Here is a 15832-nt window from a genome sequence, read left to right as displayed (position 1 = left end):
CCAAGCTGAACTTCCCCTTGAACAAGGGCACTATATAATATATATTGGGAGGGAAACATCTGTAATTGAGCTAATCAATTATATGAGTTTAGAGACTAATAGTGAGAAGCAATTGAACACCAATAGATAGATATTGTTCCCCCTTTGACTTCTGCTATATATAACTCTCTAGTAGTTGATTTATTTTTTAACTTGGATTTCATTATTTCTCTTTTTTGTTTGGTTTCTGCTAGACGTATTTATTTTTATGTGAATTATGTGTTTTCATTTTCCTTTTAATTATAGTACTCCCTAATCAGAATGTTGTTTTTTCCACCTTGAGGCATGTTCTGTCATACCTATTTTCTCTTTGCATGTGTATCCTTGAGGTGATGATCTCTATTCATCTAAATAATGCCCTTTTTAGTTGTATTTATTCTTCGGGACATTCAAGCCAAGGTTATGGATTCTTCAATGTATTTTTAATTAGGTTATTTTTCTTTTTTGGGTGGGATTAATGAAGTTTTTATTTGATAGGAGTATGGATCTGGCATCAGTGAGCCTTATGGGGTTGAAGAGATGACCTTCTTGCAAGAAGATGAAGTTTTTCCAAAGGCACCTGATTCTGAAGCCTCTGAAAAGTTTGAAGATAGTTCAAAATTGAGTGTTTCTACGGCTTCCTCAAAGGAAGAAGAAAATAAAGAAAGAGAAGAAAATAAAGAAAATAATATCAATGCCATAGCAGATGGAAAGAGGAAGCTTTCAGATACAGAAGCTGACAAGAAGGTGCCCTCTCTCTTTTCATTTTGTTAATATCAATGGTTTCAGCAACTCAATTTTTCTTATCTTTGTTGCTTTGACTTAGAAATGAGCGCCTCTTTTGGGAGAAAATGACACCCCATTGACATTGTTCTGTTTCAGGAAGCTAATAAACCTCCTGATAGTTGGTTCGAATTAAAGATCAATACTCATGTTTATGTCACCGGCTTCCTAAGGATGTTACCACTGATGAACTATATAGATCTGTATACCGTATGGAAGATTGTGGAAAATGACAAAACATAGAAATGATAGTAGCTTAAACATCAAGAGGGTTGGGCTCTTCTCTTCTTACTATTCTCTCAATTTTTTCTTACTTCTTAAGATTATTTCATTGATGTATTGTTCTCTAAATATACTGCAGAATTGGGAACTACCCAGAAGATGCATGATTATATATCTGCACCGACAAACAGAAGCATCCTACACAGTTTACGAATGTGGTTGCATGTGGACTATTGGGAACTACCAGAGAGGAGAGGAGCATCTTCAAGTGTATATGGTGACAATGCGTGGATTGAAGCCTTCACACATCATCTGGACACAACAAGCAGTGACCATAAAAGGATATGAAATTAGATGCAATAATAGTATCAACAGCCAACTGGTTGATATATCACCAAGAGCATCTCAAGATGAACATAACAAGGAAGTACTTTTATCAACAATCAACTCATGGAGAACCACATTTGTCTGTCAGTAAAAACCCAAGACAACAAAGGGGGGCAGTAACTAATGGTGCATGATAGACACCATATGCGTGTAACTGAATGACAGATGTCATGTGTTCCTGGTTTTAGCAAGCAGTCTGTATATTTCATTGGTGTCTGTATTAGCTGATTATAGAATTGACAGTATTCAGTAACTGTAATCAAGCAAGCAGTCTGTATATTTCATCATGATTAATAAAATAGAGTTACTCTTCAATATTGTGTTTCACTCTATCCTTTTTTAGAACCTGTTTAAAACATAACAAGAATGAAAAAAACAATCTGATTGCGACCAAAACAACCACTTTCTTAATAGATAATGTAATAAAGTACATGCCCACTACACAAATATTAATTATTACACAGCAAAGTGTTCCATTTAATTGCTATCTGTCTTCAAGCAAAGTGTCATATCAACTTTGTTTGTGCCCATCATACATCCCATGAGTTCTCCTAACTGAATGTTTTGGATGCCCGTGGGAATAGCCATCCAAGCTTTGTTGCTTCAAGTAACCTTCTAATTATATGCATCATAAGTTAAACCCTGCAAAAACCAAAAATAAGATTAATTGCATACTTATATTACAAACAGCCATTGCTGAGGTATCATTAAAAAAAAGAAGGTTAATTACATACTTATATAACAAGTATTTGAAATTGCCACTGTAGTACCCATAACATGTAGCATATAAGTTATGGTCAAACAAAAATAGTAAATTGACATACCTGCTGCATGATATAAAATGCTTGCAGTAACCATAGATATCACCTTATAAGCATGTAGCTGATTCAAAAATCATCACAACAAAAGGGTATGGTTGTCCTGAATCGTGGTACTCTTCAATATTGCCACTTCGCAGTGTGCTACTTCCAAAAAATGAAGAACAGTATAACATTGTATAATTACCAGACACACCTATGTAAACCCAATACAAACAGCCAAAAGTTCAATAGACACAATTGGGTTATCAAAAAAGTCAGTCACTGCTAATTACGGCAATTTTTGTATCAGAGAAGCAACCACAAAGTGCCTGTCCTCTTCACCTCCATGCAGGAAAATGTCCATAATTATGGGATCCTTTGACATTAACACAGCTATATTACACCTTTGTTCAATGGATAGTTGTTCAAATTTTTTCAACTCTTGGATAATAGCTATGTTCCTTGTGTTTCCATCTGAATGTTTTTCAAAACAGTCAATCAACCTGTCAATTTTGTCATTTGTGCTACGATAATCTTGACTAATCTCTTTAATTGCCATTCCAACTTCATTCTGTAAGGCATCCTCACTCCTAGCTCTCTTCTTTCCCCTTTTTTCCACTGAAACAGACACAGGTGAATGCGGTGTGGGTTCTTGAGTTCCATTGTCATTCATTGCATGCTCCCAATTGCTTGTCTGTGTATTGTCCCCAAACAGTTCACATAAATCATCTACTGCAGTCGCACTTTCAGCATAAACGGTATGTTGTTTTTCCAACCCTGTTACTTGTTCTTGTGGGAGCTCTGAATGATCTCCTGTCGCAACATCCTTCCCAAAAATATGAGCCAATTGGTCGAAGTGTGGGAAGGGTTTTTTGTACAGCCCTTTAGCACTTGGGTGTGACTTCAATGAGAAATTGAAATGAATAAAAATATGCAACACGTTAAAAAAATAGTTAACAATATCTTAATATAATATAGTTGACATAGTATGTAATACCTTGACCCAATCGTCGTAAATGTCTTTTTCAACCTCGATCATTTTCAACCTATCATTCCAGCAAAAACCGGACCCCCCTCCGTTCTGGGTCATTTCACAAATTGCATTATAATGCTTTTTCAACAGTTTGATCCTCGAAGTAATATGTGGACTAGCCTTCAAGGTACAGTCTGCTATTTTTTTGTGCATCAACTTCTCAATATGATTAGGAAAGCCAACCTTGAAACCATTGTCACCCTTCCAAGCTAAACCTGACTCAAGGAGACACTCAACAAGGACTCGGTCCTCTTCAGCTGTCCAAGTATGATTAACCCGTTTTGTGGATTGACTATTGTCTTCAGCCATCTGCACCAACATAACAAGATAATATATTGTGCTTCTGCACCATTTCAATATGACAAAATAGTTGAATAATACAAGCTTCATAAAATACTTGAAAAGGCTTAGGTTCTTCCAAATAAAACTGGTACACCATTTAACATAGTTAACAAACAAGTCTGACATTTTTTGATAACATAACCACATAGAGTATGACCAACATTAACACACTTAATCTACCAAACACAATTAAACACCATTTCTCCACGTGTCAAACATCTGCTGAGCCATTTCGTCCCTCCAACGTGTCCAGGCATTAGACGACTCAACATGTGTGATCATGTCATGTCCTTCCCAGTTATCTTCGCCTTCGCCCATGTCCATGTCATTATCGCCTAAAGGGTCAATGGGCATTTCCCTTCTTATGTGATTATGAAGCAAACAACAAGCAGTTATTATCCGGCACTGTGTTTTAACCGGATAATAAGATTTGGACCTTACAATCGCCCAACGCCCCTTCAACATCCCAAAACATCGTTCAATGACATTCCTAGCACTTGAATGTTTCATGTTAAAAAATTCTTGCGGTGTTGTTGGTTGTGCCCTATGTCTCCAGTCACTAAGATGGTATCTTTGCCCTCTATATGGTGTTAGGAATCCTTCCCCATTCATATAACCAGCATCGCACAAATAATAGTATCCTACAAAATTATAAATAATATTACATTAGAATATATATAATACATGTATGTCAGACACTTCTTTGTCATGGTTAAATGTTAACAATGCATTATCTTAATATAATCAGTACCTTTTGGCACTCGTAGACCATTGTTTCGAGATATAGCATCGCGGAGTACTTTTGAATCTGCTGCTGAACCCTCCCATCCAGGAAGGACAAAAATAAATTGGCAATCTTGTGAACAAACACCCAAGACGTTTGTCGCGATCTCACCTTTCCTAGTCCGGTATCTTGGCTTGTCAGCAATGAGGGGATTGACCTTGATGTGGGTCCCGTCTAGGGCCCCTATACAATTCTTTCATTCAAAAGCAACACAAAAAATGACAAGTCAACAACATACGAACAAAAAGCAGTGACTATTAAATAAAAAATACATGTTTTATGCTACGAAACCTTGAACCATTTCCAACGCTCGTCAGTTGAGTTTTGCGGTACGGGATCAGGCTGTTTCAGTAGAACATGATGACATCTTAACACAGCCAGCAACACCTTCGTGAACTGTCTGCTTATTGTTTCACCAGACCGCACAAACTGACGTTTAATTATCCGATTTTTAACATCGTGAGCCAATATGTGAAGAAAGATTGCAACCATCTCTTCTACAGCCATGTGCCTTGTCGGTTGACGCATGCCAACTGTTCTAACTAAGTCACACAAACTATGAAAAGATCTCCTATCCATCCTTGTATTCTCAATACAAGCTGTGTCAGTAATATACACTGTTCTATGCAGAGTGACTTCCCTGATAGGAACCCTATTGCAATTATTCCATCTGAGTCTCCTCTTAGATTTTTTCCTTTTTTCACTTTTAGCTAATAACAAACCATAAATTCTCAATAAAACCATAGTCAGCCTATTCAAAGACTGCAAATGACAAATGAGCACAACTACGACACTCAACTCCATTCCGTTGTTCATTGCCACGATCTAACACAAGAAGGTCAATTTTAATTCACATTACTCAAATTATCCACAACGTAAAGAAACAAAACAACAAACATGGTATGGTGATTGTTTGAAGAAGAAGCTTCTCATTCCTTTTCTTGGCATATTAGTTCAGCAAATTACAGACACAAATGGACCTCTAGCTTGTTACAGACACAAATTCATAAGCCTCAGCACTCAAATAATGAATAAATATTACAATCTTATAATACAGAAAAGAGTAAAGATAGTAATCAAAACCATCGTCATTTTAATATACCTGCTCAGCTGTATGTATGAGGACAGTTCCTTTAGTTTCAGTTGCAGACGTATCAACACCACCAACAAACACAGCAACCTAAAACAGCATTGAATTAAAACACCAACCAAGAAGCCACAAGATTAATAATCAAAACGTTGACACCAACATTTTTCACAATCCAAAAATAATAACATACTGAAACTCATAATTCAATGGATTTTAACTCTCATATAAAAATCGGTCTTCAAATTAAAAATACCTCTGCCAAGAATCATTATCACGTTGAATTAAAATGAATTTTTGCTGATTTATGTGTCACTTTAACTTTGGACGACCAATATCACAACATAGTTACGACATTCATGTAACCTACAAACATCTTGTGAGACAAATCGAAAACACATGATGAAAAAAGACAACTCACAAAATTGATGTAACCCATATAAAATGTCACTTATCCCAGTTCATTACTGACAATGACATGCTTTATCATGTATCAATAATTTCGTCTATGCTTTTGCATACAAAATAACTTCCAATATACACGACTACTCCATATATGTATGGATACTTCATTTTCATTCACCTCTTTAATATGCTTGCTTCACATTTCTATTGGTTTTGTCTTTCTGTTTTCTCTCTCCATTTCATTAACAAATCCATCCTTCAGACTTACTGCAGCTTCAACAAAATCTCTTCATCCTCGTTTAATAAAACAAGCATCCATCAAGTTCTGTTTTTTGCTTAGACTAAATCTGATGGGTTTTTAATTAATGCATTTCAATTTCTATGTATTTTAAGTTCTCTTAAATTTAAAAATTACATTATCTAAACACAACCTTTCTTTTTCTTATAATTTTCTGAGTTGGCTTATCTTCATAGCAAAACTGCAGTTGTCGAAGGTATTCTCATATGCTTGATATGTATCCATAGCGTAAGCTTTGGAGTAAAGAAGAATGTAAAATCTATAACAAATGAATAGTCATTCAAATGCTGTTTTGCGGAAAAACTTTGCAGTTAGTATGCTTTTCCATACAAAATAACTTCCAATATACACGACTACTCCATATCAAGATAAACAAATGGATTCTATCCTTCCCCAAACCATGAAGTAAGTAACACAACATGTCTAAAAAAAAAAAAAACCTGAATCCAAGCATCATTCACATAATAGTGTTTCATTTATGCCTCTTCAACGGTGAAAATGGAAATACCTTTTTCTTGATCTTTAGTTAAGCAATGGTCCTTGTTGTTCAGATTGCACAACTCCAACTTGTTGAAAGAACTGCAGAATAAGAAACCTGTTTAGCTCGATGAAGCATGATACACATTTGGAACCCTCAAAATTAAACAACTGCAACATTTCTTCACAAATACACAAATGAAGGACCCTCTGTTATGACTCTTCAAGCAAAATGAGAATATAAATCATATACAAGGATTACGACACGATAACAGCTCGTTTGTGGTGGACTTACGCTTGGAAATTACTAGATTTGTTGCTACTACTGTGAAGAACAGCCTTCCTGCAAACCGATTATATCAAGCTGTCTACAACAAACAAAAACAACAAATGTTATAAGACTTCGAAGCTCAACCGATGCTACATGCATGTCGTCCTCTGCTTTCCCTCTACCACCATACCTTCTGAACTCCATTCCGATAAAACCCAAGCTTCGATGGTGGACTCTTTCTTCCTGCGGAAATGTTATGCAGTGATGGCAAAGTTTCAGTTGCCTTTAATAAAAAGGTTTGTACGACCAACTTTTTAAGGATAGTTTCGTCAAATTTCGAGCGCCTCGCTTTAGATTTCCCCGGGATCGAAAGAGTGCCAAGTTTTCAATGGACTTTCAGAATTGATTTTTGTACTGTAGATAAAACATGAAGAAATTTGTCGGCGAAACTTTGAACTCTGGCTTTTTTCAATTTTCCACGAACCAAACACGGGATTTAAATGCCTGATAGCAAGTTATCCCGGGAAAGGAAAATAAAACCGTGAACCAAACGCCCATAAATATAAACGTATTTTACAAGTCTCAACTGCCTGTCCGAACGTACCATAATTAAAATGATATTGCTCACATTTTTTATTATGTGGTTCTTTGCCACCTTAAACTTATAAAATAATAATATAATTAATTATATGTGCCAAAATAAATTTATTTTGTATTTATTCTTCTCTCATCATTTTCTCTTACAACCGGGAAAAAAAATGATCCGAATATGCATTAAAATTTTGAGGTCACCCAGGTGTTATATGAACAAACATTGCATCTTCATGACAAAAAAAGTCACTAACGATTTAACCATTACCAAATACTATATAACTATTTGCTTCATTTATTATATACCCAGAGATTAAACGACTTTAATATCCAAGTGCAAATTGGCTTTGTCCAGAAAATTGAAAACGACAACCCCAAATCATTTACTCTTATACAGCCTAAAAGCCTCACAGGTCCAAGTTGAGACATATATGAGAAATAGAAATCCCCCAGCTAAGCCTCACAGGATTCACTTCCCTCCTTTCCAATTACAACCCTCTTCCCTGCAATTATCAATTAATGTTATGCATCAGTTTTTCAGTGCCCTTGTGATCCATTTTCTTTATTTTCCTATTAATTCACCCAATAAGCCTTCCTCTCTTTTCACTTTTGTTTTGAAATCCCTCTCATGATTTACCGTAGCAAGCAAATCTTGACTATGTGATATAATATACCAAAAGAGAAAATAAAAAATGTGTACCCTATACGCTAGGCACTAGGCATTAGTCAAGCCACTAAGCCTATATATGTTATGTTACACACACAAAGTAGAGCTTCGAAACAAACCTCTTCACTCAATTAGTAACTGATCAAATTATACATAGATTCTTTTTCAGTTACTCTCAATTGGCTCTCCCCCAGAAACAACAACTGCATTATTCAAAGAGGGGCTTCCATCTTCTCCTTAGTCAAACAAACATCACGGGTTGCTAAAAAACAATGTGTTTTAAAAACCTCTTTGCTGTCCATTTTTCTTTTCTCCACACTCAAAAAATGATATACCAGGTCCTTTTATGATTCGTTGATATTAAAACATACCCTTTTGCTTCTTCTTTCTTTCTATAGCTTCAATTTTTATTTTTATTTTGCGTGTTTGGAGTTTTCAAGGTCAGGATAATGGCCTGCACTGAAAACAAGGTCTCTGTTTTGCTCTGTTTCTCATTGTTCTGTGTCACAGTTTTGTTAAGTTGTGACCGGGTTTGGGGCCAAACATCTGCTGTTTTTGCCTGTGATGTTGCAAAGAATCCGGCTTTGGCGGGTTTTGGGTTCTGTGACAAGTCATTGTCGGTGGAGGCAAGAGTTGCTGACCTTGTGAAGAGGCTTACATTGCAGGAGAAAATTGGGAACTTGGTGGATTCTGCAATGGAAGTGAGTAGGCTTGGGATTCCAAAGTATGAATGGTGGTCTGAGGCTCTTCATGGAGTTTCCAACATTGGCCCTGGGACCAATTTTTCCAGCGTGGTGCCCGGAGCAACCAGTTTTCCCATGCCTATTCTCACTGCAGCTTCTTTCAATAGTACCCTCTTTGAAGCCATTGGAAGAGTGAGATTTCTCTTCATCTTCTTCTTGTCTTAAATTACTCTCAACCTTTATTTTAAAACTTTCTTGGGATACTTCCAAAGGGGTTCTTCAAAAACTGCGAAAATGTGCTGTCTTTCCCTTTTTACTTAATGAAGACATAAAAAGTCGTTAACTTTAGTCATTGAAGTTGGTAAGTTCTTTCTGAAAATTTCAGAGAGTTTGGTCAGATTTTTAATGAGAAATGCCTTTTTTATAGGTTTAATCCTTAAAATTGTGAAACTGTTGCGAATTTATTCTATTACTCTCATAATGCAGTACATTGTTGATTTAATGAAGTAGAGAGAGGAGAAAATAGAAAACACCAAAAAAAAAAAAGAGGTTGTTCTTAAGTTTGTCGGTTTGAGTATTTAGATATTTACAGGCTTAGCTATGGTGTTGAAGCTGTTCATTATTCATTAAGAGAAGTAGATGGGGGGTAGTTAAAGGGTTGATTTTTTTATTTTATTTTTCCCATTCTCCTCTCTTCATTGCTTTTGACATTAAGCGTGAGTCTTTTAGGTACAAATGTCTGATGGAGCAATAAAATAATAAATGAAACAAAAATTTAGGTAACTTATCAGTGGTTACATAACAAGTTTTTTTTATCTTCCAGCTTGCATATTGAAGCGAAAGTGAATGACAGAGTGGGCTTGATGTTGATTGATTACCATTGATATAATTTAAAAACTGATCGGTCACTAATTTTTTAATTTCGGATGGTACATTTAAATGGGAAATTTCCAAATTGCTTTAATTAATAAAAATGTAGAGTTTATAATATTTTGTAGCAAAATGATCTATTTTGTGATTATCATGCAGATGCAGTTAAATGCGCTAGATAATCTAAGGAGGGAAAAAAAAAAGGGTTTCAAGTGGTGTTTATGACTAATTTCTGATTATTTCAGGTGGTTTCAACAGAAGCCAGAGCAATGTACAATGTGGGGTTGGCTGGTTTGACTTATTGGTCGCCAAACATTAACATATTCAGAGATCCCAGATGGGGGAGAGGACAGGAAACACCAGGGGAAGACCCTTTGCTAAGTAGCAAATATGCAACAGGATACGTGAAAGGTCTGCAACAAACTGATGATGGAGACCCCAACAAGCTCAAGGTTGCTGCTTGTTGCAAACACTATACAGCCTATGATCTGGACAACTGGAAAGGTGTTCAGCGTTACACCTTCAATGCTGTGGTAATCTACATTTGTTGATTTGATTGTAAGGATATGAATGCAGAAAACACATTTTCTTACCCCTTTTTACTTGTTTTGCTTGTTGGTTTTGTTAGGTGACACAGCAAGATTTGGATGACACATTCCAACCACCATTTAAGAGCTGTGTAATTGATGGGAATGTTGCCAGTGTTATGTGTTCCTACAACCAGGTTAATGGAAAACCAACCTGCGCAGACCCAGACCTCCTTAAGGGTGTTATCCGAGGGGAATGGAAATTAAATGGGTATCTAAGAATTCTCCTAAATCTCATATAATTTGGTTTAATTGTTAATGTTGTTTTTACAGTAATATGAATATGTGCGGTATGCAGATATATAGTTTCTGACTGTGACTCGGTAAAAGTGCTTTTCAAAGATCAGCACTACACCAAGACTCCTGAAGAAGCTGCAGCCAAAAGCATTCTGGCAGGTAACAAAATATGAAAAGACTATAAACTTCCATTTTCATTGTAATTACTGGATGACCAATAAATTGAGATAGTTATTTACCCAAGTCTTGGTTTGCAAAATATATAAGACACCTGTTTACTTATCTTTGCTACATGTACATTTTGATTTCACAGGGTTGGACTTGAACTGTGGAGATTATCTTGGTCAATATACTGAAGGGGCTATCAAGCAAGGACTTGTGGACGAAGCATCCATTAACAATGCTGTTTCCAACAATTTCGCCACATTGATGCGTCTTGGTTTCTTTGATGGTGATCCAAGCAAGCAATCTTATGGAAACCTTGGTCCAAAGGATGTATGCACTTCAGAGAACCAGGAGCTCGCCCGTGAAGCTGCAAGGCAAGGGATTGTGTTGCTTAAAAATTGTCCAGGATCACTGCCTCTCAATGCCAAAGCCATTAAATCATTGGCAGTTATAGGGCCCAATGCTGATGCTACTAGGGTCATGATTGGAAACTATGAAGGTATCAAAGTTTCCAACTCCTATAATTTTGTATATGCATATAACTTAGCCATATGGATATAAAGTTGGGAACTAGGCCAAATTTGGGAAACTTGTTTTTCTATGTAGAAGCACAGAACTTACCAACTGTAAGCAAAATTTTTCAAATGGTTTGTTATCATAGTTTAATACTTCTTATCTCTCTATATTGTGCTTAACATCAAATTTGACGAGTTCCTTTCAATTTTGAAGGCATCCCTTGCAACTATATATCACCCTTGAAAGGCCTAACAGCCTTAGTTCCTACAAGCTTTGCTCCTGGCTGTCCTGATGTGCAATGTGCCAATGCCCAGCTAGATGATGCCACAAAGATTGCTGCCTCTGCAGATGCAACCGTGATTATAGTTGGTGCAAGTCTAGCTATAGAGGCAGAAAGTCTTGACAGAGTTAACATTCTTCTTCCAGGACAGCAGCAACTTCTAGTGAGTGAAGTTGCAAATGTATCCAAGGGACCTGTGATTCTTGTCATAATGTCTGGAGGAGGCATGGATGTGTCCTTTGCTAAAACTAATGATAAAATCACAAGCATCCTGTGGGTTGGCTACCCCGGCGAAGCTGGTGGAGCAGCCATAGCTGATGTGATTTTCGGGTTTTATAATCCAAGTAAATCATTCACATTCTCTTGTTATATCACAAAATTTTCAACCCTTTAATGGTACAACTTTAACACTAATGCATGATTTTCTGGTGCAGGTGGAAGGCTACCAATTACATGGTATCCACAATCGTATGTAGAAAAGGTACCAATGACAAATATGAACATGAGGGCAGATCCTGCTACAGGTTACCCTGGTAGATCATATAGATTTTATAAAGGGGAAACTGTTTACTCATTTGGAGATGGAATAGGCTTCTCAAGTGTCGAGCACAAAATAGTTAAAGCACCACAGTTGGTGTCTGTTCCCCTAGCAGATGATCATGTATGCCGTTCCTTAGAATGCAAGTCACTTGACGTTGCTGATGAGCATTGTCAAAACTTGGCCTTTGATATTCAACTTAAGGTCAAGAACATGGGGGAAATAAGCAGTAGCCATACAGTGCTACTGTTTTTTACTCCTCCTTCTGTACACAATGCACCTCAGAAACACTTGTTGGGTTTTGAGAAAGTGCACTTGACAGGAAAATCAGAAGCACAGGTTAGTTTCAAGGTAGATGTTTGCAAGGATTTGAGTGTAGTTGATGAACTTGGCAACAGGAAAGTTCCCTTGGGACAGCATCTGCTTCATGTGGGAAACTTGAAGTATCCATTGGGTGTGAGGATTTGAGACAAATCTTCAAGTCCTCTGCACTGATTTTATTTTCTCCCTTTTCCCTCATACTTAAAAAGAATTTTTCAAGGGGACCAGAAATAAATTTGAGGTAACTGTAACAAAATTCTCTATTTGTACAATTATATTCAATCACAAATTTGAATTCAAAATCAAGTTTTTATTAGATCCCACATTATACGATTCCATCACATAAAAGTGAGTTTGTTCTCTAACTTGACAGCAGCATGGATCTCCACCATTACACTGAAACTCGTGCTCCCAAGAATTCAAGTTATTTATAGAACTATCCTCAGTAAAAATCATTTTCCAAAATTAATAATTGCTTATGGCTGGAGGCTTTTCTTATATAGCTAAATAGCCAAAAAAATTGGGAAAAAAAATGATAGAGCACACTTACTGGGGGATATAATAATACTCGTCTTCCTATATTTTTCTTGGTTCATTTTTTTATTTACTTATTTGGGCTAGGAATCATCGTGGTCGGTAGTAGAAGAGAACTACGGTCTACGGACCATGCTTGTCTCGGTATAGAGCTTTAAAAAGGGACCAATTATTAGAACAAGCCCAAGTTAGAATATTTAATGAATAATCATTGATATCAAAATTAATCATCACAAATTTAGACATTATGATCCAAATATTTATATTTTTATAAAAATCAGACAAATTGATATTGTCATCTACGGTTACTCATTATGCACGGTACTCTTTAAAAAAGCTTGATATGCTTGCATGGTTACATTCTAGGAAGCACCGACACTTCAAAATTCTAGGAAGCACCGACACTTCAAAAACTCTGACGTGTCATGTCCGACACTCCCGGACACTCCAACACGGGTTATAGAAATTTAAAAAAAGGTTTAAAGGTTGCGTTACGTTGAGTTTTTAGTTTCAACTGTTAGATTCGTTGGATTACGATTACTATTTTATTGAGTTTAATATAAATATTTGGGATATCTTATGTTTCCTTGCAAAATTTATGAATATTATAAATTTAGATTCATGTTTTTGTTAAATTATTGAATATTAAATATACTATACACTACATAAATTAAAAATATTATTTAATATTAAAACGTGTCCTAACGTGTCGAAATCTAATATTTTTTAAAATTAACATGTCAGAGTGTCATGAGTGTCGTGTCACGTGTCGATATCAGTGCCACATACGTTACATTACATGAGTTAAGAAAGGCAACCTATAAAGGCGAGATTTGGATTCAGTTCAAAATGAAGCGATTCAAATATCGTTATCAGGTGATGGGTTGGTCCTTTTATAGGTAGGTTACGTTACGACAGTGTGTTAGTTATATTGTGGCCGTGGGGCTAGAATTGAAATATCATGTCATTGAATTGATGAAATGAAACGATGAAAATATTAATTCACAGTTCATTAATTTAATCGCAATCGAGTTTGCAGAGCCCAATCAAATGCCAATCCAGATTCCAGGTATTTGAACTAAGCTTTCTTTATTCCAAAACAAAAATCACAATAAAAAAAAGGGGAAGAAACTGGAACACACATGAACCCTGCTTAGCTGTTGGAAGGAACCCTCCTATACTTTTGAAGAGTATCAATGAAATCTTCAATGTATTGATTATGAAGATCTTTGGAACTAAAAACCTTACCCATCTCTTTGGCATTGTTCCTATAAGTACTCCCTTCCTCATCCACTATTGCTAACCTCAATGTCTTAGCCACTGAGTCCCTAGTAAAGGACCCGTCTTGTTCATTCCTTGGTACCTCAATAGCCACTTTCTTTTCCTCTAGTGCTCTTGAAAACAAAGCTTGGTCTAGCAAATAGGGAAGGGTCACAAGAACGTGCCCATAATGAAGCTTCTCAATGACAGAACCTGAACCACAGTGACTCATGCATCCCCCAATAGCCTCATGAGCTAAGATCTTAAGCTGGGGTGCCCATGTTTTCCAAACAATCCCACGTTCCTTTGTTCTGTCCTCAAACCCTTCTGGTAACTCAAGTGAACCCTCTTTCAGATTCTTCAAAGCCCAAAAGAAAGGTAACCCAGAAAGCTCAATGCCATGAGCTAACTCAGTGAGGTCTTGTTGACTCAGCTTCAGCTCGCTACCAAATCCTATGTACACAACAGATGAAAGTTCTTGTGTATCTAACCAGGATTTGATTTTAACCCAATCAGGGTTGTTGTCTTCATCTTCAGCATCTCTTATTTGCATGGATGGTGGAAGCACACCCACAGGAACAACAGGCACCTTGTAGTTGTCAGCAAGATAATCTAACCATTCACCTTCAAGTTCTCTGGAGGTTCTGAGAAGAAACAAGTCACAGCTTGAATATGCTTTCTTGAGGTCAAAAGTAGCTGATCCACCTGTTTCCTCATCTTTGAGAGCTGTGAATGCTCTTATGATTTCATAAGGCCTGAGATGAATGGTTGTGTGGAAAGGAAGCCAATTGGGTGGGCCACACATGTCTTCAAGCTTGAAATTTGACTTGATTTGATCCTTGGGTGGATCAAAGAAGCATTTGTTCCAAGCTGGGGTTATGTTGTAATGAGCACAGGGAATGTTGAGGCTCTTGGCTATTGGTGGTAACCAACCAGCTGCAAAATCATAGAAAACCCAATCAGGTTTTGAAGTTTGTAGCAACTCAGCTACAGCATCTTGGAGGCCTTCATAAGCCAACTTAAGGTAACAGCCCTTGTTGGTTGGAATGTCCATTGTGCTCTCTGCACCTTCTGGGAGATGCTCTATGTGTGGTAAAGGCAACCTCACCAATTTAATGAATGGTTCTAAGGTTTTCGGTGTTTTGGGCATTCGATCAATGTTTTTGGGGCTGTTTATGAAGGTAACAAAGTGACCCTTTTGAGCAAGAATCTTTGCAACCTCAAAATAGGGGTATATGTGACCCATAGCGAGCCATGGGAGCATGGCAACATGAAGAGGCTTATCAATTTTGCCATTGTCATTAGATGAAACCGGAGCTGCTGAAGAATCCATTAGAGTTTACCTTTCTTTTTTCTTTTCACTCTTGGCAGGGTTTTATGGATGTAGGACTATGATATAAAGGAGAATAAAGATCTCAAAGTAAACATTAAGAAACGGAAAACTAAATATAAACAACATTGCCATGTGTACCACGCATTTAGTACTAATTTATTCTCACGAGGTAATAATATGACCTAAATAAAATAATGAGGGCACTGCCACGAGAACCACGCAGCAACTATTTTATCATTTACCTACGGGGTTTTATAAGAGTTAGAGTTATCTTATAAGAAAAATAATTCTGATATGTTATAGAGATTCGTTTTGCATGTTGTAAAAAAAATGATTGTGATCA

General features: G+C 36.7%; 2 protein-coding genes across 2 annotated transcripts; one reads left to right on the top strand and one right to left on the bottom strand.

Moving 5' to 3' along the window:
- The first annotated feature begins 8614 nt into the window (after positions 1 to 8614).
- LOC133314426 (beta-xylosidase/alpha-L-arabinofuranosidase 1) lies at positions 8615 to 12509 on the top strand. The gene is made up of 7 exons (XM_061515905.1): positions 8615 to 9040; positions 9964 to 10251; positions 10347 to 10516; positions 10604 to 10701; positions 10856 to 11206; positions 11437 to 11847; positions 11938 to 12509. The coding sequence occupies exons 1-7, from the start codon at positions 8615 to 8617 to the stop codon at positions 12507 to 12509; spliced, it is 2316 nt and encodes a 771-aa protein (XP_061371889.1).
- A 1540-nt stretch (positions 12510 to 14049) lies between these two features.
- Positions 14050 to 15489, bottom strand: LOC133314419 (soyasaponin III rhamnosyltransferase-like). The gene has a single exon (XM_061515898.1). It carries the CDS (start codon positions 15487 to 15489, stop codon positions 14050 to 14052), a length of 1440 nt encoding a protein of 479 aa, XP_061371882.1.
- Between the last annotated feature and the right edge of the window lie 343 nt (positions 15490 to 15832).

The sequence above is a fragment of the Gastrolobium bilobum genome, unplaced genomic scaffold (assembly GCF_033153095.1).
Source record: "Gastrolobium bilobum isolate Gb01-03AN ecotype WA unplaced genomic scaffold, APGP_CSIRO_Gbil_v1 utg7070, whole genome shotgun sequence".
NCBI classification, from domain to species: domain Eukaryota; kingdom Viridiplantae; phylum Streptophyta; class Magnoliopsida; order Fabales; family Fabaceae; genus Gastrolobium; species Gastrolobium bilobum.
The sequence above is the reverse complement of the archived record's forward strand: the minus strand, read 5'-3'. Positions and strand labels throughout refer to the sequence as shown.